We start from the raw sequence: 26,235 nt of genomic DNA on the forward strand, positions 1-26,235 counted from the left end.
CTCACAAGTTTTTTTAAAAATATTTTTCTCTTCTGAATTAGTCCCCCATCTTTTGTAATGACTAAAGTAGAGATAATATAAGTAAAAATATGGATTAAAACCGCCTCTGTGATCATTCTCGGTGAGAATTGCTAAATGTATTATTTCAATCAAATGTCTTTGAATGAAATGGTAATGTATCATCATCAGCATTCAGAAGTTAAATTTCAAAAAGTAGGGGATTATTCCTAAAATCAGATTAAAACCATGAGAGAACAAGTGTGTACAAGCCCTCATTATGCTGAAAAAAACTGCATGCAGTCTAACACAAGATCCATTAGGCCACCTTGTTTTCTTGTTTTAATAAAATAATAAATAAAATAATAAGGGAAAATAGCTTCAGATAGTTGGTGTAATTGATGAGTTTGCAATGAAAAACAAACATGATTTGTAAAATGGCTTCAATTGTATCAATCCACTTATTTTTGTTTTCTGACCAACCAAAAATCAATCCCAAATGAAAAGACAGAAAATAACTGACATGTTTCACTAGATTCATAAAATGGATTAAAAATGTGAGGAAAAATATGAGGTGTGCATGAGTTTAGAAGAATAACTCCATTCCGTGCAGTGGAATACCTTCCCCAAAAGGGGGGAGGGCACAATACCATTCCTAAATTTTACAAATTAATGTATTCCCAGGGTTAATAACGTGGGAAATCCAATGTTCAGTGTTGTATATTCAATGTATTCAAATATTAATGAAGACACAAATACTTGCAGGAAAAAAAAACTACATGACCATGATCAGAAAAATAAAAGCCCTATTTATCTAGTTAAGACTGTTGTGGACTCTTTCACACAACACACACACTTTATTTTTGACTCAGCCTTTCAGCCAGACAAATCCAAAAGCATTCTACCTGCTTCAGTTGTTTCATGAGGGCTTCGTTGGACTTCACTCCATCCTCCTTGCGCAGTTTCTTGCGGGAATTGACAAGTCGCTCCCCAGCTTTTTGGGATCGCTTTGGCTTCGGTGGGGGGAGTTTCTTTGCTGCGAGGACATCCTAGTGAGGAGAGAGGCAAGCATAACTTTGAATGGTCCCTCCTCAGCAAACTTGCTTCACGGTGGAGTCATTTTATGGAGTTATCAAAGCTCACCCACTCAACCCTCCTGCCCTAGAGGGGCTAAGTGAGACACAAGCAAAAAGTACCAAGACGACCGAGCAGGAGGGACAGAATTATGGGCAGCCCTATTTTACACTGCAGATGAAGAGAACGTGTTTTAAATGTTACTTCTCCATGTGTTCAGCGGCTTGCAGGTGGCTATTCCAAACCTCTCATCTCAGTTTGCTGATTTACTACGGAATCTGCACATTCAAAAAGGGACGCAGTGGCTCAGTGGCTAAGACGCTGAGCTTGTCGATCAGAAAGATCAGCAGTTCAGCGGTTTGAATCCCTAGCGCCACATCACGGAGTAAGCTCCCGTTACTTGTCCCAGCTTCGGCCAACCTAGCAGTTCGAAAGCATGTAAAAATGCAAGTAGAAAAATAGGGACCACTTTGGTGGGAAGGTAACAGTGTTCCATGTGCGCCTTCGGCATTTAGTCATGCCGGCCACATGACCATGGAGACGTCTTTGGACAGTGCTGGCTCTTCGGCTTTGTAATGGAAATGAGCACCGCCCCCTAGAGCTAGCACATATGTGCAAGGGGAGCCTTTAACCTTACCTTTTACCTGCACGTTCAACCAGATTCAGGGAAGATACTTTTTTAAAAAATGGAATAAGGAGGTAGGTCTCTCTTTTAGACTCCTCATTCCAATGGTTGTAGCAGGGGAAGGGCAGAAATCAGTTAGCATTACAGGTAGTCCTCGATTTACGACCACAATTGAGTCCCAAATTTCTGTTACGACCTTTCTTGTCTCAGTTGTTAACTGAGTAACCCGACTGTTAAGTGAATCTGGCTTCCTCACTTGACTCTGCTTGTCAGAAGGTCGCAAAAGGTGATCACATGACCCTGGGACACCGCAAGCGTCGTAAATACGAACCAGTTGCCAAACGTCTGAATTTTGATCACGTGACCCCCTGGGGATGCTGCAAAGGTCATAACTGAAAAATGGCCGTGGGTCACTTCTTTCGGTGCCATCGTAACTTTGAACGGTTACTAAATGAACTGCTGTAAGTCAAGGACTACCGGTATAAGGCGCAGAAATACGTTGTTTCAAAACCTGAATGAAAGGCAATGTTGTCCCAAAGGTGCTTTTCCAAAAGGCACCTGGACTTTTTTTTTCCCCCCTTGAAAACGTTTTGCTTCTCGTCCAAGAAGCTTGAAAATGGAAGGAAAATGTTTTGGAAGTCTGGTTGCCTTTTGGAAAAACACCCCCGGGACAACCAGGACCTGGATGACTGAGAATCTCTGTAGACATTTGAAGCCTGTTAAAGAGGCCAAAGGAGGTCACCTGCAGCCTCATGGGAGTACCTAGAATTTGCAGCAATTATACTACTGAGCCATCCCACACTCCCCCCCCCCCCCTCAGCCCAACGCGTCTCACAGAGTTGTTGCTATGGGGAAAACGGGAGGAGGAAGATACGTTGGATCTGTTTGCCGCTTTGAAATTCTTTGTGAAAACTATAAAGGCCGGGTATAAATAAGTAAGTAAATAAAATGAGAAACTTCCTTCTGGGTTATTTTGGGGTGACTTGGGGGTACTCTGGACATTCTGACTCAGCCCCTTTTAGTGACATTATCCCTCCCCCAACTGTGACTGTTGACCACTCAATAATAAAAGCTTGGCCCAAACTAGCCAGAGGCAGAGAAGCAATGCTCGCCAAAAGCTGAGGATGGCTATGCCATGCCTCTCTCTTCTTTTATAAATGATTTCTTCTCCAAAAAGGTCTCCTAAGCTGCTTCTATCGATTCTTAGCGAAATCCATTCCACAAGCCAAAAAAACCTTCTCTGCCATTGGGTAGGATTGGGGACTGGCTTTCAGGTATAGTTTTCCAATCGGCTATTCATTAGTCCTAGAGATATCTCCAAAGTAGGTGGGCTCAAAAAGCTGAACTGCAGCCGCCGCTATTCCCTTTCCCTTTATGCTCACCTCCCGAACATCTGGCGCCATCTGCAATCGGCCCTCCGTCCCAGCAAATTTGCCATCCACGTGCCCGTTGACATCACCTGAGCGCTGAGTCCCCAGCGTGACGTTCTTGGCACGGAGCAATTTCTGCAGCAAGAGATGGCTGGCTTCAGTGCGGCTGAGGCTGTTATTGTTAGTGGGCACCGCAACAGCGGCAGCGGCAACAGCTGCCACCACAGTGGCTGCTTGCGAGACAGGCTCCCCGTTTGCTTCCCGCTTGACTGGCTGGGGACCACTCATCAGTGCACACTGGGCTACCTCTTCCCTGGGTTCCTGTTTGATACAAACAAGGGGAGGGTCTCCTGACTGGGGCAAAGCTTTTCCCATGACTGAGGAAGCCAATTCCCTCGTCTGCCCATTGACCGCGGCTGGCTCCGTGGGCACTTTGGTGGGGGACACTGAGTTTCTGAGGCTCCCGGGGCCGAGAGCCGTTTCCTTTGTGTTTGGAATGAAAAGCGCTGGGTTAGGGGAGAGCAGGGGACTGGGAGTGGTTGGCTGGTGTTTCTGGGCGGGAGCCGGCTGCTGTTCAGGGCTTTTAGCCAGAAGCAATGGGGATGGTCTCTTTGGCTCTGAAGGGCTGGGCTGCTGCGGTGGTAGAGGGGCCACACCAGCAACGCTCAAGGGGACAGAGGGAGTCGGAGGAGTCGGAAGCCTTGGTGCCCCCTGCTGGTGAGGACTGGTGGCCACCTGCTGGTTGACCGGGACCCTCTGGTGCTCAACGGAGGCAGCAAATCCCTGTTCTGAACGAAACTGGAATACAGCGAGGGACGGCTGCCTTGGGATCTGCTGTCCCATGGAGCTGGGGAGGGGAAGCTGTGGAGCAGCTGGCCGGCCCTGGTCCAATGACACCTGGGCCTGCCCCGGGTAAGGGCTGCCTTGCCGCAAGGCTTGGTTCTGCTGCAGCAAATTCTGCTGATGCCGCTGCATGAGCAGAGCCTGAAGCTGCTGCTGCTGCTGAGGCGTGAGGTTCCGCAGCTGTGGATTTTTAGAGATGACTCCCTGAAGCTGAGCCCGGATCTGACCCATTACAGGGCTGGCCAGGAAGTTTTGGCCTTGGGGGGATGACTGTGGAACCATCATGCTTTGCTGCTGCTGCTGCTGCTGCTGCTGCAAGGACATTATCAACCCAGGGGTTTTGGAAGGTCCAGCTGGGCTTTGTAGGCGCTGCTGCTGCTGCTGCTGCTGCTGTTGTTGTTGCGCAAGTTGGCCCGGTAAGCCTTTGGAAGGTGGTTCCATGTTTTGGCCCACAATCCTTTGCTGTGGAGCCAAGGGGTTCTGCCCCTGGCTTTGCTGCTCCATCTGTTGGCTGAGCAAGTGGGGAGGCTGAGGGGCCTCCCGGTGCTGATGGTGGTGGTGTGGCGGTTGCTGAGGAGACACCTCTTGCTGCAAGATACCATCCATCGTCGGGTGAGTCCGCAGGGGCTGCTGAAGATGGCTGCCTTGCTGCTGCTGCTGCTGCAGGTTATTGTTGGGCTGCTGTTGCTGCATCTGCATCTGCAGAGGGCCCAGCAGGCTCTTCTTCTGAGAGTCCAGGTGAAGCTGCTGTGCTTGGCCCAGATCGGCCGGCTGCTTCTGGGGTTCCCCATGCTGCTGGAGCATCAGCTGAGAGGACTGCTCTTGCAAAGGGCCTCCGTGGCTGGGCATCCCTTGCTGGTCAGGGGGATTCATCTGCCCTCCCAGCTCCTGGCCTCCTAACTGGGGCCGAAGCTGTTGCTGCTGCAGGACTGCTCCCTCCTGGGGAAGGACGCTGGCGCCTTCCGGCCCTCCCTGCTGTTCCTTCACAGCCAAGCCCTGCTGCTGCTGCTGCTGCTGCTGCTGTGCTGGCAGGGCAGGCTGCATTCCCTGACTTGAGTGCAGCGGCTGGTTCAGAGACCCCTGCTGCGCAAAGTGCTGGATAGGCTCGGGGGCTATGCCCTGCCCTTGGCTAAGGGCACTTGGTGGAGGGGCCTGGGACAACAGTCCTGGCTGCGTGCCTGGCCCCTGGCTGAGGAGGGCCTGGTGCTGGGCAAGGGAATTCTGCTGCTGCTGCTGCTGCTGCTGGCCTAGCAACCTCTGCTGGCCAAGCAGCCCTGCCGGGTGTGGGGTTAGTGGCGGTGGGGGTGGCTGCTGCTGCTGCTGCTGCTGAGGAGGAGGAGGAGACAAAAGAAGCCGGTGCCCCATCATCCCCTGAGTCTGCTGGGCCAGCTGCTGAGGACAACCCAGGGTCCGATGTTGCTGCGGAGTCAACAGCATTGGCCTCTGGACAGCCTGGTGGCTTAACACACCCTGATGCTGCTGCAGCATGGAGTGCCCTAGTATGACTTGCTGCTGCTGCTGCTGTTGCTGCTGCTGTTGTTGTTGCTGTGGAGAGAGTTGCTGGATCACAGCTCCTGGCTGACTGTTCAGCAGCCCTTGTTGCTTAGGGAGCAGGTTCTGATTTGGCTGCGGGGTGGGGGGTGGCGGCGGCGGCTGAACCATCAAACCAGACTGGCCCATTGTGCTTTGTTGTTGTTGTTGCTGCTGCTGCTGCTGCTGCACGGATACCTGTCCCATCAGGCTTTGCTGCTGAAGCTGAAGCTGCTGCTGCTGCTGCTGTTGTTGCACAGACAGCTGTCCCATCATGCCTTGCTGCTGCTGCTGCTGCTGCATTGTCATTTGCCCCATGAAGTTCTGCTGCTGCAGCTTCTGAGCCAGCTGCAGCCTATGCTGCTGCAGCTGCCTCTCCTGTAACAGGCGGTTGCCAGGGAAGAAATTGCTGGCGGGAGTGGCCCCGGATGGTGGCGGCAACGGGGACTGCTGCTGGCTCATGAATGGTAAGCCCTGTTGCACGGCCATGGGCGCAGCCTGAGGGAGGCGCAGGCCCCCTGCCTGACCAGGCAGGCCTTGTGTCCCCTGCTGGAGGCCGTGAGTAGAAAGCAACTGGCTGGGAAGCTTATTCATGAGACGAGGGCTTTGGGAGGGGCTGAGGGCCATGACCGTGGAGGTTTGTTGCTGGTGCTGCTGCTGCTTGTTGCGGTACTCAGCCATGAGGTTGGTGTGTTCCTTCTGCTGTTTCCGGACCTGTTGAGTGCGAAAGAGAACGTCAGAAGGAACTCTGTGGCTTACCTCCTTTTACTCTTCCCCAGGAGAGGGCGCCTCTCTTTGCTCTGAAGTGCCACGGAGGGAGATTTACGTCATTCTGAACCCAAACCTCCCCACTGAAAATATACCGTCTCCGCCTGCTCTTGCCCCAGTTCATTAGGCAATTCCCTCCCTCCTTGTTCTCAGGGGACATCTCAATCTGGAACCCGGAATGAGGGAGAAACTTCCTAATAGCGAGAACAATTAACCAACGGAACGGCTTGCCTTCAGAAGTTGTGTGTGCTCCCATCACTGGAGGCTTTTAAGACAAGACAGGACAACCACTTGTCTGAAATGGTATAAGGTCTCCCTCTTAAGTAGGGGGTTGGACTAGGAGACCTCCAAACTCTATTCTGATCGACTGATCTTCATTTGTTCAAACTCTTCCTCTTCCTCCATTAGTGTCTCTCACTCCAAAGGAAACAACACGTCTCTTGTTCTTACAGGTTATTAGTTGTTATTTTATTCATTAAATTTGTGTGCTGCCCATCTTGCCCATTCTTACATCACTTTGGTTCTGTTTCCATAGGTGGCAATTATCTTTTAGGAACTTTTAGCCACAGGTAAAACCGCACATACAGCTCTGGGCTACCGGGTGAACTAAATGATAAATGAATAAATAACCTAGGGCCTGCCAACGTTGTACATGTGTGCACAGAGACATAGGCCCGTGGGCCACTTTCTTGGTCAAATCAGGAATGGGGTGTATAGACAGCCCTGATAGCGGAACATACCTGATCCAGCTGCTTTTGGATCTTGCTCTGTTGCTCAGTTACTAGCTTCAGCTTTTCAGCATCAGCCTCCGGGAATTCACGGCCGGCTTTTTTAGCTGTCCGCTGCTTGGCACACAGGGCCTTGCGGGACTTGCGGTGCACCCCGATTTGCTCCTCCAGCACCTTTAGCTGCATCTGGAGAAGCTGCTGGGTGTGGAAAAGCCAGTCTTCATACTGACGCTGATCAGCCTCATCTGGAGATGGAAACAGAAGACGAAGATTTGGGTAGCTGGAGAGCCACGCCTAGAAATCATGCCTTGCGTAGGAAAACCAAAACCAAAAATTGCTAACCTCTGCAGCAGGTCAAGACCAAGCACTGCAGGAAGCATCACAAGATGGGTACAACTGCTTGTTTGATATTAAAATCTTCGTGGTTTTTTTTTTTCTTCTACTCCAGATTTTCGGGATTTATTTTTTTGGTGTGTGCAAGGAACAGTAAGGAACACGGATAAAGAAAAAGCCACTGACCAAACAGTTGTGGGACTAATATCGCAGGATCAGAAAGAAGGAACACAAAAGCTACGAATGTGCTTTATCAGGTGCTGCTGCTGCTGCTTCTGCCTCCCTCATATTAATTTGTTATTAATATTAATGTTATTAGTTAAAACGTGGTTCCTTGAATATCATAATGACCTGGTTAATGATAAAGCCTCGATATCAAGCTACAGTGGCAGATTTCACACATTACACTAAGCCAGAATTCAACATTGCACTGCAATGTGACAGGCTAGTTTGGGTGAAAGCCATTCTCCTGATCAGGTGTATCTGTGGGTAACTAAGGTACCCCAGAAACATCACAAAGTATTACCGTATATACTCGAGTATAAGTCGACCCGAATATAAGCCGAGGCACCTAATTTTGCCACAAAAAACTGGGAAAACTTATTGCCTCGAGTATAAGTCGAGTTTTTCAGCACATTTTTTGTGCTGAAAAAACCCCCCTCGGCTTATACTCAAGTGAGATTCCCTCTGAAAAAAAAAAAAATGGTGTGGAGCTCCGGAGCTGGGCAGCCACTTCCCTGCTTCCGTGTTTCCTTTGCAACTTGTAAGCATGGGGGTAATAGGAAGCAGAAAAGTTCTTGCATGAGGATGTATTGTTTTTTCTTTATTTAACTGTTTTTTTTGGGGGGGAAGTCCCACCATCATGTGAGAGTGCTCAGACACGAAATCTATCCGCCTGAAAATAAGTGTGTGTGTGGGGGGGGGGGATCTGACTCGAGTATAAGCTGAGGGGTTTTTTTTCAGCACAAAAAATGTGCTGAAAAACTCGGCTTATACTCGAGTATATACAGTAACTTCCTTTAACGGTGCTTATTTGTATTGGAAAACAGACTACTTATTCAATAGAGCTAAAGATGGCATTTCTCTTTCTTTTCTCAGCAAGCCAACTGGCATCCAGTAAGTGCTTTACAAAGTTATTGGATCTACCAATTGCACGTAGACTAAAAAAAAAGAAAATATGACTGAATGGCAACCGTCATTTTCAAGGTTGCACATTATTTTTTAGCAGACTTCAGCCTGTTTTAAAAAATATTCACAGTCTGTTTTTATAGAAATTGAGGACGCAGTACATAAAAATGAAGGTTAGGAAGTATATGCTTCCAAATGATTCCTTATTTTTGTCAGAGTATATTCATGAACTGGAATAGAGCATGGTAACAAGGTCAGTCAATGAATAGGCATAGCAACTAGGTCAGCCAATGAGAACTGTTTGGAAACTGAAACTAAGAGTAGCCTAGGTGTGGCTCTATATTAAGCTCTGAAGCTATGTTGAGCTCTGAGTCTGTCTATTGAAAATGAAACTGCTTCTCTCCTCTGCTGTGTATAATGCTTGCCTGCTGAAACTGATGTCTATTTCGGAGCTGCTGAAGTTGCTGCTGAAGCTCTGAACTTGTAACCTGTTTGCTGCTGGTTGAGTTTGCTCCATGTTGGAGAAATCTACAACTGGTTTGTAAAAAATTTACTTCATAAGTTTATAAAGCAGCTAAATGAAGCCTCAGCCATCGGTGTTTATTTTTCTGGTGCTGGATTAACACTGCAAAACTCTGAATAATTTTCTCTTTAGCATGTAGTATGTCCAATTTGGTCCATTACTTCAAAACTCGTAAATTTCCCAGAAGATAGCTTAGGCTCTACTGAGAACTGATATGGGACCTTGAAAAAGTTCCTTCTTAGATATTTCTACCCACACCTTCCTTGTACAGCTGAAAGAACATGGATGCCTGGTTTTAACACAACAAACCAATATAAGTAAGAATTGTGTTACTAGCCTTTGGTGTCAACCTTCCACATGTTCATGAACAGAAATATTTATGCAGCAGAGAAATTGTACTCAGAACCAGAAAGCAATCGTTATTCCAAATTAAGCAATCCAAAATGACTGTTAAGATGAGCAAGAAGAGACTTTAAAGAAAAACACTACCCAGCAGAACCCAGCTACTCACTGATGACACCTTGAGCAAAGGTTGGAGGGTTTGGACGAGTCTGTGCTGCATCATTGTTGCGCTCCTGCAAGGAATATTAAATTATACAAGCAGTCTTATCTTTTTTAAATATTTTACAGGAGCCATTTCATTTATGCCCAAACTACCTCAAAATGGATAAAGAAAACCCTTCTCCCTCCTACACTTTATTCCTTGAGATAACTTAAAGTAACCTAATACATTTTTTATGGCTAAAAATGAATCTCGACCTACTATTCTCTCTCTAGCATCTCTAGCCAAAACCCTTATTCTCTACTGCCAATTGCGTTGAAATATTCAGCCTGGCAGGGAGGAGGGATCAAGCACGGAGTCAGCCTGGAGTCACTGTACAACTGCAAAAGGGCTAGGACCAACACCTCCCCCACCCACCCCGCAAAGTTTCCTTGGGGCCTGATGTGATAGCTCCTAGGAGAAGGCTGTCAGACTAGGGGAAGATTCCTGTATTATAGGCAGGATAAAATAAAGTAATTAGCTTGAACTCTGCACATGTGGGTCTGATTATTGCCTGACACCAACTGAATCACCTCAACAACCCTCAAACCCGCCAATAGAAAATCTCACATGGCCTGCCAATCACTGCTCACCTGCCCTCCAGTTACAGGTAAAATGTGATTTGTCATTTCAGATGAAGATGAAGCTCCAGATAACCTCTGAGCCAGCAAGGAGACTTGTTGCCTAGAAGGAGGAAGGATGCAGGGCACAGAGTGATTGGAAGATACCACAAAAATGCAACGGATACTGCTAGTGTTAGCCTAGGACTGGATGGGCAACATTTGGACCTCTGTTAAGTTTTTGGACTGCAATTTCCATCTTCCTTCGCTAATGACCACATTGTCTGGGACTGATAGCAGCTAGATAATTCAACACAACTTCATAATTTTTTGTGGTGATCTCGGTTATGCCTTTGATTTTATTATGGAATATCCTACCCAAAATGTACTTATAATCAGAATTAGAAAATGTTTTATGCTTATTTCCATGCACTTAATTCTGTATATATTTGTCATAAACTTTATCTCACCACAATGGATTATATATTTACTTCCCATGCCACACATTTTTTTGTGATTATTTTTTTATTTTGTCTTCTATTAGATTGTGTTTTAGATTCTAAGGCTGTTGTATCAGATGAAGCTTCAGTCATAGAAACACTTCAATTTAAAAACGAATTTTCACATTTCTGTTATAATGTAATAATAATTATCCTACTTACATTAGACAACAAATATCATTTTTTTAAAAAATAATTGTAATCCAACTAATATTCAGATAATTAGGGATGCATGTAAGGTGAACAGAAGGACCTGGATCATTGTTTATGTTGCTTGGTGAGGGAAATTTAAAAATCTTCATTATCAACAGGAATTAAAGAAAGTTTTTCAGTTTTTGATGGAAAAAAAACCCCAACCAAACAAACTTATAATGCTTTTATGTTAGCCAACAGGGCTAACTGATTTCTATGCAGAGCAGATTAAACTGCTTTTAGGAGAATAAAGTTAAATTATTGGGAATCTAGAAAAACACTGGTAAATTGTTGGCACATCAACCGAACCAAAAGAGAGAACAAAATATCTGTTTCCATCTGATGCTAGCTTTGGAAACAATATTTGTTTCCAACTGACACTAGCCTTTCCAACTGATGCTAGCCTTGGAACAGGACCTGTGGAGATGTCTGGGGTGCAGGTGCAGCCCCTTGGCCCCAAGGAAGCAAACAAGGTGTGAGTTTAGTCACCTATTTATTCAATTGATGCCCTTCCTGATTGGTGAAAGCTTTCGAGGAAGCACATGCAGTGCAGTGCAGAAGTGGAAGGAACCGCTTTGTCAGGCAGCTGCGTGGTGTGATGCAGAAGCAGCCACCATTTTCCAAGTGGCTGCATTCAATTCTGATCACTTGGAAAATGGTTGCTGCTTCTGGAAATGTGCCATGAGGCCACCCAAGTTACAGAAAGCTCCAGAGCGCCAAAGATTTCCAAAGTGTGCAATCAGTGACAGAGGGTGGGTGAGAGGAGGCCCAAACCCTGCAGGGACCTAACTGGGGAGAAAAAAGCCTGTGGAGACCCCAGTGATGGTGGGGAAAGGCCTGAAGGGACCCGGTGGTGCAGCATTTCTATGGCCAGTCATAGTGACAAACCATCACAGGAGTGGTGCAACAGCTGTGATTTTGGGATTGGGCCATAAGTAGCTTTTGAGGGGTCTGCCAGAATCTTTAATCACCGTTAAGCGATTTTGCTTAGCAACTAAGCAACTGGTTGTTAAGCAAGGACTTCCTTCAAAAGACAGGAAGGGACAAATGGCCTTTTTATGTTGTCATTATTGCAATGTAAGTATCTCATTAGGAGCCATCGCTAGAACGCCTCTGTCTTTGCTTCCAGAACATTCATGTAATATTAATAATAATGATCACCTCTTCAACAATCAAAATGAAAATTAAAGACACTCTGCCTCATATGATAGGAGTAGCCCCTTCTCTGGTTTTCTGCTTACCTGTTCATGCCTGGAGCAACCCCAATGCTCCCTTGCGCCATGACCTTCTTGATACCCTTTAGAGCTACCATCTTGGCTTTGGCAATGGGATCCATTATGTCCTCAGTAGCAAATTTATCTAGATCTTTACAGGCACATGGGTGACAGGAGGTGAGAGGTACAAACGAGAGAAAAGAGACCAACACGTGAGGAGACTATGCATTGCCGATATCTCAACATTAAAGCATTTGTGATCTAACACATAGTCCACTAAAACGAAGAGTTTGTTGACCAAAAAACCACCACTTGCTGGAAATAGTCAACTCTTATTCTCTGCTGCCATTTAGTGATCACCCGGATTTCTACTGTTTACTATACAGTAAACTCAAACAAGCATCATCACCAATGTACAGCCACTTCAAACTATTATTTCTAATACGGGAGTGAATTTAACTCACTCACTGATCTTCTTCTTTTAATGACCCCATAATCCCTTGAGGGGTGGAGTCCGGGCAACTGAACGGAGCTAGCAGAGTGTTTTAATGGCTGGATGCTCTTCCTGTCGTCAGTGCGGAGTTTTGTTCGGCAGGTATATTTTCAGTGTGCCCAGAGAGAAAAATACCTGCCTGTACCTATGATCGAACTCACAGCCTCCTGATTGTGAGGCGAGAGCTCCACCTCTAGGTCACCGCACCACTCAATTGAACTCACCATATGACAGCTCCATATTCAGAGAGAACTAATTTTTTAGAGTTAAGATCACATGGTAAAAGTCACGTTTCTACGTCTTCTCTCCTTCATGCATATAAATCACACCTGGTCAATATATCCTCACTGTACACATAGTTACACATACGATCTATGGAATTTTGATACACTCCTCAGATGTGCTGCTGCAGTTTCAGTTGGCTGAAATTATTTAAGTCAGCAGTAGATCGGTGTGATAAGATGAAATTAAAGGCCAGGTGTGATCTAGGCTGATTCGCTCATATCACATTTAAAATAGAATGCAGGCACCCACCCACACATATAGTGCACTCTTGGATAGTTGTGATTCATGTTAAACTATGTGGCTTTTCTTAGCAGATTAAGAAGACTTCATTTGAATTTAGATGAAACCGCACTGAAAATGCCCTGTGATTCAATTCCCCAAATGTTTCCTTTTCTGTTAGCCCCTGCAATTAGAATAACAAATTTTAACTTGCGATTAAAGCAGGATTTGCATAATGGCAATCAAGAACTTGGCATATCCTGGACAAAATGAAATAAAGAAGCTGATAATAGTTCCCATCATGTAGGAGAAAGAGTGGCAGAATTTTGGGGGGGGCGGGGGGCGGGCGGAGTCAAAAGAAGAATCAGCCTAAAGCAGGGCTGTCAAACTCCCAGTCTGCAGGCCGGATGGGTCACAAACTGGCCATGTCTATGCCCGGTTTAGTGAAGGGAGATAAAGTCCCAATACATCACGTGATGATGCCCTGACGACGTGAGTTTGACACACCCGTGACCTAGAGTCTCTCTATAGCCACAAATGGACCAAATCCAACTCTCTTGAATTTCATTGATCCTCATCTAATGCCGAGTTAGTGCTAACCATTAGCTGAGTAGATGCTTGTATACAGGCATGATTAGTAATAAAGTTTAACCGGAACTTCGCATGTGGTCCTGATCTTTTGCACCTGACACATACCAGTATCAGGGAAGAAGCTGTTAGCCAGCTGCTGCTGCTGCTGTTGTTGTTGTTGCTGCTGCTGCTGCTGCATTACAATTTGCTGAGGTTTAAGTCCCATCATCTGCTGCTGCTGCTGCTGCTGCTGGACTCCTTGCATATTTTTCTGGACTAAGAGCTGCTGTTGGTTCTGTTGGCTGTGATTTGCCTGCATGCCATGCTGAGGGGTAAGCAGTTGAGATTGGTTCTGAGGCACTGCCAGGTGTGGTGCTAGCCCTTGGTTTTGCTGGGGACCAGCCAGACGTTGCTGCTGCTGCTGCTGCTGCTGCATCAGTTGCTGGTTGCCCACCATGCTCTGTGGTCTGGCCACAATGCTCAACTGAAGCTGTTGCTGAGGGCTTACCAGCTGCCCATCGTGAGGTTGGGAAGGGGGAGCAGGATGGGCCAATACGGCGTGGGGCTGGAGGTGTTGGGAACCCCCTGGTATTTGGGCAGACATCTGCTGCTTCTTCTGCAGTTCCTTCTTTTCGTGTTCCAGCAGATCTTCAATCAGGAGAGGCAGCTCGCTGGCCACCAGGGAGCTTTCCATTTTGTCTAGTTCGTCGGCCGGAGAATGCTGCTGGCTACTACTCAGACTCAAGGGTCCTCCATCTAGCTCAAACTTTTCCAGGATGGAGTTAGTGTTGTTGGGCATCGAGACGGGAATAAGCGATGGACGGGTTTGGGTGCTGTAGAGGACCTTATCTGATATGGGAGGGTGATTGTTGCTGTGGAACTGAGTCATGCCAAGTTGCACCCCGCCAGGACTCATGAGATTCGGGTTGGTTTTGATGTTGACTCCTAAGGTAGCAATCATTTTCTCTGCTCCTTCAGATTTCACAGGAGGTTTCTCTACGGTGCTAGTGTTAAACTGGCAGGGTGAAGACTTTAAACACCCTTCCTCTACCTTGGGTTTGATATCAGCTGGCAGGCTAGCCATTTTGCTGTCCAGCAGGTCACTTTGGGCCTTGAAGGTTGTAAGGATGGGAGATGGAGACACCCTTGCAGAAGATGAACAGGGAACCTGGAGAAGACCAAGTCCCTCTTTCACTTTGGGAACATCATCCCTGGGCATTGGTGCCTTCTGTTCATCGGGCTTGCCAATACCAGCAGAAGGAGCATCCTTGAGGTAGGGACTTACGGAGGGTTCTTTTTTAAGCCGATCCTCACGTTCAGCCTTTTCGTTGGCAGATTCCACCAACCGCAGATGCTCATTGAAGATATCCTTCTTATCACCGGTATCCAGCTCTGGGTCTGTATATGCAAGCAAATCAAACTCATCACCATTTAATAGATCATCGAGGTGCGGGTCATTGGTTTCCAGGTTATCCAGGTTGTCAAGATCATCATCACCTTTGGCAACGTCTGGATCAAGGCTTAAGTTGGCCAAGTCATCATCATCTTCAACAAGATCCTTGTGAGAATCAAACTCGTCATCTAAATCGGGTTCCACTGGGACCTCGCAAGCTAATGGCCTATTGACCAGACTTAGCTGATTCTTGCCAGCGGCTGGGGTAGAATCAATGTTAGTTGAGGTGAGGGGTACATCTTTAGGGACAGACGAGGAGGGTGTTCGAGCTGCCATGTGTCGCACTTCCATGTTGCCCGGAGGCAGAATCAACTGGGGAATGGCCTTGGCATGAGAGTGATGATTATTGCTCATCTCTGAACCCTGAAGAGAGGATGAAATAGGGATCTTCTGTGATTGTAGGCCTTGGTTTCCCAGGACAGGGGCCTGCACTGGCATAACAGAAGCTTTCAAAGCCTGATTGGTGCTGTCGTTCCCAGGCAGGAAGAATCTGGGTCGAGCCTGCAGATTCTGCTGGATGAAGGGAGGGCCAGCTCCACTTCCTAGCACTCCCTTGGAGATGTTGTGCCGCAACTCAATGAACTGAGCTCCCAGTGGGCCAGAGGAAGTCTGAAATGGTTCACCAGGACCAGGCAGGCGTGGAGCCAGGCCTCCCAAAGTTTGTCGACTTAGGTCTTGTGTGGGGGGATGGGGGAAACGTGAGGAGATTGGGAGACGCATGGATGCTGCTTGTTGCTGCTGCTGCTGCTGCTGCTGCTGCTGCCACATCTGTTGCTGTGTAGGTGGCGTTTGGAAGACACTGCGGGGATAAAAGGGCTGGGCAGCTGCTGTCACCGATGGCCTGAAAAAGAAGACATTTTTTTTAAAAAAACGGGTTAGGTAACCTATTACCATTCACTCTAAAAGGCTTTCTGGAGTCGACTCAAACAGCGAGATGGGAAGTTTACAAATCTGTGAAATAGATGACTATGAGTAATCCCACCTCACCCCGCCCCAGTAATATAATGTGCCAATATGAAGAAATCCTCAAAAATAGGGGACAGTTTTCCCTACCAGGTGGCAGTTGTGTGACCAGCGTTTGTTTTTATCCAGTTTTATTATTCTGCCATCTCTTCCCTTTTTTGTTTGCCACATTTTTAAAAAATATTTTCCTGTTCCATTTGTAAACCACTCGCAGTCGCTGAGAATTGGGGGGGGGGGGCAATGTAAATTTAATAAATAAATAGTATGAACAGCTTCCTTCTGGCTACTCGATATCAGTTTTATCACTGAATTTCTGTGGCCCGATCCTAGGATGCTTTGGTGTGTGTGTGTGTGTCTAGAAGTGGGTGGAGTGAGTCACAAACAGCAAGATACCTCCTGTTGGCTGGAAAGCGAGTTCTACTGATCAATAATTTGCCTTTTTCCTTCAGTCTACCTTGCCGTTGTGACTGGACTGGCTTTTCTAACACCAGCTAGAGCCTTACCTGCCATTAATATCCATGGCAGAGGGTGTTGCCGCTGGAGATGGCCGGACCATTCGTTCATCCTGTATGTAGGGTGCCTGTACCATCACACCACTGGGCAGCTTGTTGCCTCCTGGAGCGCTCCCCAGGCTGCCAAGTAATCCCTTGTCCTAAGGAAAGGAAGAGTCAACATTCAAAATTATTTATTTATTTACTTACTTACTTACTTATTTATTTGATTTGTATTACCGCCTATTCGCCCATGGAGACTCAAGGCAGCTTACATAATGTAAAATCATATTTAAAACAAAAAATAAGAACAAAAATAATAGGAACTAACAAAAAGAATCTGGTAAGGCTTCGGCAGTGCAGGAATCCGCGATCGTGTGCGGTTTCTGCTGCGCTCGCCGCTGGAGTGCCCCCAATCCAGCCGGATTTGGGGGCTATAGTTACCCCGTAGAGGTAACTGAAGACAGGGGAGATCCAGCAGGGGTCCAGGGGAATCGCAACCCCCCTCCTCAACTGGCTTAACTCCCTTTTCCGAAAGCGGTGGAGCGGCGGTCAGCAATGGTCGCCACAAAGAAGCTTTCATCCGGATAAGAATGCGCAGGAGGAAGTTGAGAAGTGAAAGTTCTTGGCTGACCAGGATAACAAGTAACATTTAAATACCCTGGAATTTAAATTTCATTAGAGATACATCGCTCCCAAAGAAGATTTGGAAAAAGCGGCGAATGAAAGTAAAAAGAGAAAGTTTGTTTTTTCTCACTCTCCTTCCTTACGGTGATAGCAGATAAATGAGAAATCGGAAAAACCCGTTTTGGCATCAGCAGGTAATTAAAGTAAAGCCAAGGGGACAATAAAGATTTCTGAACATTGAAAAAACAACTTTTTTTGCTATAAGTGGGAGAGGAAAAGAATTAATATTAAGATTTTGCTGGAGGAGGCTGCTTGGAATTTATAAGAATAGAGCTAAATTGTAACAAGACTTCTAAAAGATATATTTTAATTGGAACTTTGCAAATGAACTATAACCCCAGGAAGAGAAAGTAGAAAAAGAAGAAAGTGCTAAATGAAACAGTCTGTGTGTATTTGGATTGCTTGGTGTCTTTGGGACTTTCGGAAATTATTATTTGAAAGACTAAAAATATTTGGGTTGTTTAAAAAAAATTTTCACAATGGCATTACTTGATGATGAACTGAAAATGGAATTTAAAAAGCTAAAAGAAGAGGAACAAGAAGGGAAAATGGATCTGTTTCTGCTTCTGGATCTGTTTTCCATTTCTTAGAAATTGCGATTTCAACCTATCAGAAACTACAAGAACAAGAAGATTGGGATGAAGAAGAAACCATCTTTAATGAACAAGCAACTCTAATTGGGGAAGAAAAGGGAAAGCGGGGAAAGAGAATAGAGAATTTAAGACTTAAAAAAACAACCAAAAAAGGGAAAAATAAGGTGAAAAATCGATACAATGTCAGAAAGCAACAGAAAAGAGGAATACAGAAGAGGGTGGAGATCAAGAGACAGGGGGATAAAAAGGCTAGATTGGAGAAGAAAGGAAGGGAAAAAGGGAAGAAAACTTACAAAGGTTTGAAATAAGATGTAAAGAAACAGGATTTATTCAGAGGTAATGGGTAAAAATATAATTAAAAAAGAGATTCTGCAAGAGTACATAAGACTGTATTGTTGTATTTGTATTTGAAATAATGTTAGAAAACTGGAACATTCTATGATTATAAAATGGGATGAAATATTAAAAGGAATGTGTAAAATGCTTAAGACTTAACGATAGAGTTTAATTTGCTATGGGTTATTGTTTTAATTATATTATACATTTATTATTCTTTCTTATTTTAAAATATAGTACATAGCTTAAAAAGGTACTAAGCAGAATCTGAATGAAAATTATATATTATTTTAAGTGTTAAATTTAGGGGAAAGATATAAAGGCGTCATGCTTCAATCAGTAATTACAGCAGAAATTTTGTGTTAATGAGAAAAGATAATAGATAATTGAAACAGAACAGGCAAAAGATATAAGCATAATGATTTAAATTGAGATGAAATAACTAAAACAGAATTAAGAGAGTGAAAAGAGCGGAGAAGCTATATAGAAAATGTAGAATGGTAAATAAGATATGAAATGGTATATAAAGTGAGCATGAATTTGAATTTATGTCTGTACAAAAAGATGTAACCCAGGACTAAGCCGCTTTCCAAAAAGAAGTTTTATTTTTTCATGTTTTGTGTTTTGTTTGTGTATGTTTTTTTATTGAAAATTAATAAAAAAAATTATTAAAAAAAGAACTAACAAAAAGAATCAAATAAATTAGTGAAGTACAATAGAACAAAATTTGGGAAAACAAACAAAACAAAACAAAAACCAACCAACTCCCACCCCCCTATTACTGCTTGATAGAACAGTCTGAGTTCTGGGAGTCATCTAGCACTGTTGATGCTACCATGTTGGGTAATGAAACATCAGCAAGAAAACAACCAAGCTTAGAAAGCACCAAGGACCCCACAATTCAACCCTGAGCTACAAATAATTCTCTTCTGTTAGTATGAGTTCTACGTAGAGTAAAATACTTTCAGGAAAGCCATAATGTAAAGTCACCTTACAGGGGAGATGGGCGGCATACACACTTAATAATTTAATTAAAAATAAATAAAATAAATAATGTACAAAATTTAGTGCATTCAGGACCCTCACCCAATTGTATTCATTTGAACGTTTATCTCACTAGATTTAACACAACGTAGCACTGTAGATTTAGCACTACACATTTAACCCACCAGGGCACATACAAGGTTATGCATGCAACAGATAGAGGAGATTTAGACATTGATACTGTTCAGAATGTCAGAAAGAGGATCTCTTTCAGGTCTTTGAATGGAATCTGTAGGAGAAGGAAGGGCAGAACCTGAGGGCAGGGTGAAAAGGGGGAGCATCCTAGAACCCCTACGTAGCTACAAGTGAATTAAGCCCATTCCCCTCTTAGGTGCTGTTGACCCTTATCTAACTCTTCCCAGGTGCTGACAACTCGTTGAGAAGATTCCTTACCAACACCAGTAAATCGGTTTAATTGACCCTTCAAGCATGGAACCTATCTTTCATGCCTGACAGAATCTTTTTGGTGACATATCAAAAGCTGTATGGAAAGTCAGATTCCACAGTTCACCGTGCCGTTGGATCCAGGTCTCTCTCTGTGGCTCCAGGCCTACCTGTGCCGATGGGTAAGGAGTCATGCTGCGGTTGATCTGCTCAAAGGCTGGTCCGGGGCCTTCGGCATTCCAGGAGGACTGAACCCCGGTGGCCGCAGCTGCTGCGCTCTCTTTTTCTTGCCTCAAGTTGTTCCTCTGGATCTGCTGACGGATAAGCAACTCCCGGAGCCTCTGACGCTAGTAGAGGACCAAAGGAACAAGGCACAGACAGTTAGGAATATCTCGTGCTCAGAAGCCCTTTAAGCAAATCTGCCTTTCTTGCCTTCTTCAGGACACACGTAATTCTTTACTGCCCTCCTTTACCTCATTGCTACACATTCAGGTAGCTGGACTGGGAAAAGGCCATTAAGCCCCTTCCTGTCCCTCGGCCCATCGGCTCTAGTTCCCATTAAGCTGAAATCCAACTTCCCTGCCCCGATGGAATCGACTCACCTGGCGCTGTTTTTCCATCTCTGTCTGAGTAGCGTTGCTGCCAGCGGCCCCCTCCTGGCCAGCCGTCAGTTCTTGCAGCTCCCTGCTGGGGGGTCCTATGGTCCCCTCCTCCCTCTTGTCACCTGAAGGCATGCCTCCTCGCGGCAGGAAGGACAAAGCGCCATCTTGCTGTGAAGGTGGCTGCTGGGGCAGCACCGACGGAGGTCGTAACGGGGAGATCGTATAAGAGTCTGGGGTGTTCTTGCTTGGGCCCAGAGGGCTCCCAACCTGGTGGAAGCCCGGTGAAGAAACATAACTTGTGCTTTGAGGTTTGCCAGGAGCAAAATGGCTGTTGACCCCTTGGGAAGGAGAGTTCTTGACTGGCTCATTGGGAGGGAAGGTGAACCGCATCTGCGGCTGAGCACTGGGAAAGACACCTGCACCAGGGGAACGAATAAACTGAGACTGCTGGCTGGTCTTTGGGTGGGACTCAGATGGGGGTGGCACCGCTGAGAAATTCCCAACTGTCAGGGTATTATGGGAGACGGGCATCGGCTTGAAGCCAACGTCTGGAATTTGAGCCCGAGGGGGCTTGTGCAGCGGGGCAAAGGGGTCCCGGGACTGGGGCCTGGAGGGGGGCCGTGAGTAGGGGTCAGGGGACTGAAAGCGAGGAGTGACGGGAGACTGGCAGAAGGCCTCAGTGGAGAGGGGACGGGGAGTGAGGGGGGACTGGGAGCTTGATTGAGACTGTGGGCTGGCAGGTATGCGTGAGAAGGGGTCCGAAGGCAGGGACCGGGGAGGCAAAACACAGCAGGGCTCTGGGAGTTGGGGCTGAGGCCTCGGGGTGAGTGGGGGCTGGGCATAGGGATCCGGGTAAGGTGACTGCCTGTAGAGATCAGCCTGGCTGGGTGGGGAAGCAGCCAGAGGGTGAGAATCTGGGGGGCGATGCCCTAAACCCGGGCTTTGTGGCTCCACCTGAGACTGGCGTGGGGTGAGCGGGGCTTTAAAAACGTCCGGGGCCTTCATTTCACTGGAGGGGAGAGCACTGGAAGGGGAGTTGCTATAGCTGCAGCTGTAACTAGGAGAGTTGATCCCTGGACCGGTCTCTTCCTTCTTGATATCCAACCCCTTTTTTTGCTGCTCCCCAAAGGGTGGGGGGGAAAGCAGAAGCGCAGCTCGCTGAGGACTTCCAGGCACCGTCAAGTTTTCCAAGGATCCAGTGGGGCAGCGGGGCTTAAGGAAGGGGTCCGGCGTGGAGGGCTGATGCCTTGGGGTTCCAGGCGGGGTGGGCTGCAACTCTCCAGCTTGCGGGGACGGACGAGGGTTTGGTAGGAGCGGAGATTGTCCAGAGGAGGCAGAGGAGGAAGAGACAAAGCCGCTAGGCACTGTAGGACTCTGGCCCACCAAGGAGGGGGAAGGAAAACCTGGATCTGGTGGGGGGCAAGCAGAGGCCATGCCGTAGGGCTCGTGCAAAGGCACTTGCACTGGGGGCTGGGCACTGGTGGCAGAAGAGGGAAGCTTAAGGAAGAGCTCACTGGGCGACTCAATACCCGGCCCACTTGGCAGAACTGCAGCATGATTAATATAGAGGGGCTGTCCCGAGGCTGAAGCAGCAGAGGAAGGAGGTGGCAACGGCTGAGGGGCTCCAGGCAGCACCCCTGCCTGAGATGGCATGCGCAGATGAAGCGTGGGGCGGTCGGGCCTTCGCAGCACCTCCACTTTGGTTTGTTTGCTGATCTGGCTCTCAGCTTGCTGTGGAAAAGGGAGAAGAAAGTGCCCCAGAGGGACAAGGCATCGTCAAGGCCGGAAGAACAGACTCAAAGGCAAAATACAAAGAGTTTAAAGTTTTAAGGGACACGGGAGGCCAGATATTCCTGGGGAGGTGGGAGAAGAAGAGTATCTAAGTGGCCCTTGAAAAACCCTCAGGCGCTGTCAATGGTCTGTTCTTTCTCTCTCTAAATTTGGTTAATGTGTACTGAAAAATAGGTTTCAGCTTTTCTCAGGACAGAATTTACATACAACCTTGGCAATAACATATTCCATACGGGTACCACAGCATATCAGGCCTAGTTTCCCCACCCAAATTTCTCCGTCCCAGTTTCAACCAATCCCTTTTCATATCTATTGTCTTACCTACCTTCTGCACCTTGTTGATGCGATGGGCTGCCCGGTTATCTTTGGCCTTTTGCTGTCAGAGAAATAAGAATAAGATGAGAGGGGGAAAACAAAATCCCTCCCATTCAACCCCTCTCCAGTCACTCAATGCTTTTGAACAAGTTTCATAATTTGTTATTTTCAATTCATCAAAATATATAGTATTTTAATACAATGAAAGACAGTTTGGGCTGGTGGTTAAGGCTAGAAAGAGGAAGACTGTTAAGTTCTAACCCAGCCGTAGCCATGAAAGCTGACTGGGTGACCTTGGGCCTGTCATACTCTCTGTGCCTAACCCACCTCACAGAATTGTTGTTGTGGGGAAAAAAGGAGGAGGAAGATGTGTTGGATATATTCACTGCCTTGAATTATTTGTCAAAATAATAAAGGCAGGCTACAAATCGAATAAATAATAATAGTGTAATATATATTTGTGTATAATATATTTATACGCGTAATATAAAATAATTGGCTATTGCTAATGGCTATCAATTCAAAACCCTTCCAAAAAGAAAAAGATAAAATATTTTGTCTCAAAACTTTTATTTCTCTAGCAATTGGACTTAGACTGATAAACTGCTTCACAATGCTTTACTGCTCTATCTAAGCGGTTTCAGCCTATTGGAAGGAGGAACAGAATTGTGACTTCTGCCTTTCTTTTGGTCTTTTGCTCTTTCTCCTCCCTCTTTTCTCCTCTCTTAAGTTAGTAATTGTCTTCCCCGTCCCTTTTAATCCTTGCTAGTCCCCAAATGCTAAAATTAGATTATTATAGTTTGAAGAACCCCCCCCCTTCGTTTCAAATTCTTCATGTGAATGGCATCCCTCTGGTTACTCTTGAGTGAAACACTGTCACCAGGATTTTTAGTTTGCCTGTCACTCTCTTCATTTATTCATAGAGAAATCCTGAAACTTGACGTGTCCCACTCCTAAAGCAACTCAAAGTGTGCTACTTCTACTTGTGAGAGAAGTGCAACACGCTCTCAGAACAAATGATTCTTTTCCCCTCACAGGCTCATAATGGCAATCTCATTTTCCAAATGTGGATTTCTGCACAATCTGCTTAAAAGCAAGGGTGGCATCGCATTCAGTCTGGAGAAGTATTTTAAAAAACATTAAAGAAGGAATCCCCCCAAAACAAAGTCTGGGGCATGATGAGAATTAGGAGAAAATGAAATAAGAGTGTATTCAAGAGTGGGTGTCTGAACACAAACACTCCACACACGTTACAACATTCTGTAGCGGTTGTGCTAAGAACATAGGAGTTGTTGCACTGATATAAGGATACCAAGAACGTACACACCCTCCCCCTTAAGAAATCTAATCAATTCTGTTTAATATAAAAGAAAAATAAACAGGGTTTTTTTTTTTAAAAAAAAGGCTTCACAAAACATCCAATTCCAAACTCATATTTACGTGGCCCACTTACCAAATATGGAGCTTTGTCTGGAGCTGGCACCTTTCGCCAAAGCTTCATGATCTGCTTGCAACGGCTAGACCAGTCTGGAGGCAGAACAACAACAATAAAATGGAAATGAAATGGAAACACTCATATGCCAAGGCCAGTTAATTTTGTCCAGGGATTCTACAAAAACATTTTATCATAAAGCCAGCGTAGGAGTCTACTTAGGGAAAGGTTCACTGTATTCCACCTGGCGACAGAATTCTATTCTTATTGCAACACATCTGCCTAGTCTCCCAGTCAGTACCTCCATGATCTCTGCTTATTCCACCCATGTATTTTTAAACAGCTTTGTTAAACGCATTTCAGAAAACAAAAACAGCCAACCCTTTTTTGTTCACCCAAGAATATTACAGGATACAGCGTCGCCTAGTATCCCTCATCATTGGCCATACTCAGCAACATCTGGAGTACAGTAGATTCTGTATCCTACCACAGGCAGATATTAGACTACGCTAATTTTTCTCAATCAGTGGCTTCTAGATGTGTTGGGGTTTTAACTACCGTAATGGTATTAAAGCTGAACCTATCTGGAAAGCAACAGACGAGAGGAGAGTGCATAAGAAAATACAATGCAAAAGACAAATCGGGGTTTAGAACCACTATCTCTTAGGAGCAATCATAAAGGTAACACAAGGCTTCAGCTCTGAGTCAAACAGTAGAATTTGCTTCACGGGTTATGAGAAGCACTAGCATTGTGCATGAAATGGGAAATCTCTTGTCTGGAAACTGGAAATAGATTTTGCATCAACTGAAATCCAGAACACTTTGGTTATTTCAGACTTCAGGAAAAAAAATCTGAACAAATCCAGTAGGTCTAGATTGCTGCACGTCACCCCGCTGCTGCCCATTCCACCACTCCAGGTCTGCCTGCCGTTATTGAGCATTCTTGTGCCCTCCCTCAGCTGCTACCACCAATATCCCAGAACACCATATCCCACAGGCCTACCCTCCTTCATCTTCTCAGCATGTTTCCTATCCTCCTTCCCTACCCTCTGCACAACCGTCAATGTCCAAGGCTTCTTCCCAACCTTCACTGCTCCAACAATTTCTGAAAAAAAATATCCATTACCAGCTCTTCTGAGCACATTGCTACAAGTAACCACGGACAACTCCTAGGACTGGCTTTTCAATCACCTGGATAAAACTAAGATGGAACCCCGTCTGGACGTTCTCTTTCGTAAAGAACCACATTGCAGAGACCTCAGTATTTATGAAAAATATTCCAAGACAAAACACCATCGTTAATTCTAAAGTCGCTCACAGATCATCTCCTAGAGAACTGCTCAATGGAAAGCATACAGACAGTAACTGGGAAAGTGAGGTGGGTCATTTGGAAACAAATTTGGGATATGGTGAACTGGGCAGAGATTTATTTTTCATCTAGTATTATCATCACATAAAACTGGTTCAATCAAGGATTTCTTGAGTGGCAACATTAATAGTTCCATATATATTCTAGGACAGGGTGGTCAGGGCCAGCTCGATGTCATTACTGTCGGGGGTGCTGACGTTGGCCTGAGCGCTCTGTCAGCAAAAATGGGTTCCTGAGCAATGTTTTCTGCTTTGACGGCCTCCTCCAAACTTCTACTAGTGAAAACAGAGCTCGGGAGAGCCACATACAACCCTCCTGAGCTCCATTTTCACTGGCAGAGACACCACAGGCTGGTCCTTTACTGCTTCGAGGGTGGCTCCACGGGCCAGATCTAAGCACCCCGTGGGCCGGATCTGGCCCGCAGACCTTGTGTTTGACACCCCTATTCTAGGAGAACACAGAGCTTAAGGACAGCTTATCCAAACTAACAAATGTAGAGCTGTGGCTGGTCAGGAATTCTGGGAGTTCAAGTCCACAGGTTGTAAATGGGACATAGTTGCCCACCCCTGTGCCATAATAACAAAACTAAATGGAATTTACTAGCCTTTGGCAACAGCGGGTCACACAATGATAATACACAACAATAATACCAACAAAGGAAGCAGAGGACTCCCAAAGTCAGGGTTCGGGTTGTAATGCACTTAGATTTATTTGATCCTAGCAGCATTACTTGGATTCTTTGAATCACACAATCTTTGATTTCTTGAAGAAGATGATTGGGATCCTTGAGCTGTTGACTTTGACTTCTGTTGCGTAGCAGGCCCACAGCAAAAGGGAAGCCTATCGTTTCTGTCTCCACAGATCTGACTGAGAGGTCATTAAAAGGACCTCAAGCACAAAGGAAGAAAGGAGGGAAAGGTAAGTAAATAACCTGGGTAATCCTGCTTCAGGCTGGGGAAATTCATGTTGGCATAGAGGACAGGTGAGATGGTGGAAAGCTCTCCCAATTCCTCGTCCTTCTCCCAACGTTGCAGGCTCCGCTGGTTATATGAGAGTCCATCACTCTCCCCCTCTGTGGTGGGTGTAGTTGGTGTGGAAGCTGCAGAGCTGCTGGCCCAAGGACTCTCTGGTTCACACTGCTCAGGGCTGAAGAAGCCACTCCTCTCCCTACACGGCGGTGAGGGAAGACAGGAGAACACATTAACAGGAGGATATAATGGAGGTATTGTCAAGGAAGGGGCTGGGCTGAACCCAGAGATCATGCTGTACACGTAGGTGACTT

At 46.0% G+C, this 26,235-nt stretch overlaps 1 protein-coding gene across 6 annotated transcripts in view; it reads right to left on the minus strand.

Annotated features, from left to right (window-relative positions):
* KMT2D (lysine methyltransferase 2D) overlaps positions 1-26,235 on the minus strand; it is a 113,355-nt gene that overhangs the window by 28,197 nt on the left and 58,923 nt on the right. For all 6 annotated transcript variants that reach the window (XM_087925102.1, XM_087925099.1, XM_087925100.1 and 3 more), the window contains 13 exons: positions 25,885-26,120; positions 23,606-23,679; positions 22,163-22,213; positions 20,047-21,777; positions 19,615-19,791; positions 16,413-16,561; positions 13,620-15,787; positions 11,954-12,077; positions 10,054-10,144; positions 9,431-9,494; positions 6,948-7,180; positions 3,079-6,153; positions 903-1,046 (listed from right to left, as the gene is read on the minus strand). In XM_087925102.1, the coding sequence (XP_087781228.1) occupies positions 903-1,046; positions 3,079-6,153; positions 6,948-7,180; positions 9,431-9,494; positions 10,054-10,144; positions 11,954-12,077; positions 13,620-15,787; positions 16,413-16,561; positions 19,615-19,791; positions 20,047-21,777; positions 22,163-22,213; positions 23,606-23,679; positions 25,885-26,120 (8,317 nt within the window). The remainder of the gene's footprint in view (positions 1-902; positions 1,047-3,078; positions 6,154-6,947; positions 7,181-9,430; positions 9,495-10,053; positions 10,145-11,953; positions 12,078-13,619; positions 15,788-16,412; positions 16,562-19,614; positions 19,792-20,046; positions 21,778-22,162; positions 22,214-23,605; positions 23,680-25,884; positions 26,121-26,235) is intronic.

This window comes from Pseudonaja textilis, chromosome 2 (assembly GCF_049901715.1).
Source record: "Pseudonaja textilis isolate UNSWEBS1 chromosome 2, rPseTex1.2, whole genome shotgun sequence".
Classification (NCBI taxonomy): domain Eukaryota; kingdom Metazoa; phylum Chordata; class Lepidosauria; order Squamata; family Elapidae; genus Pseudonaja; species Pseudonaja textilis.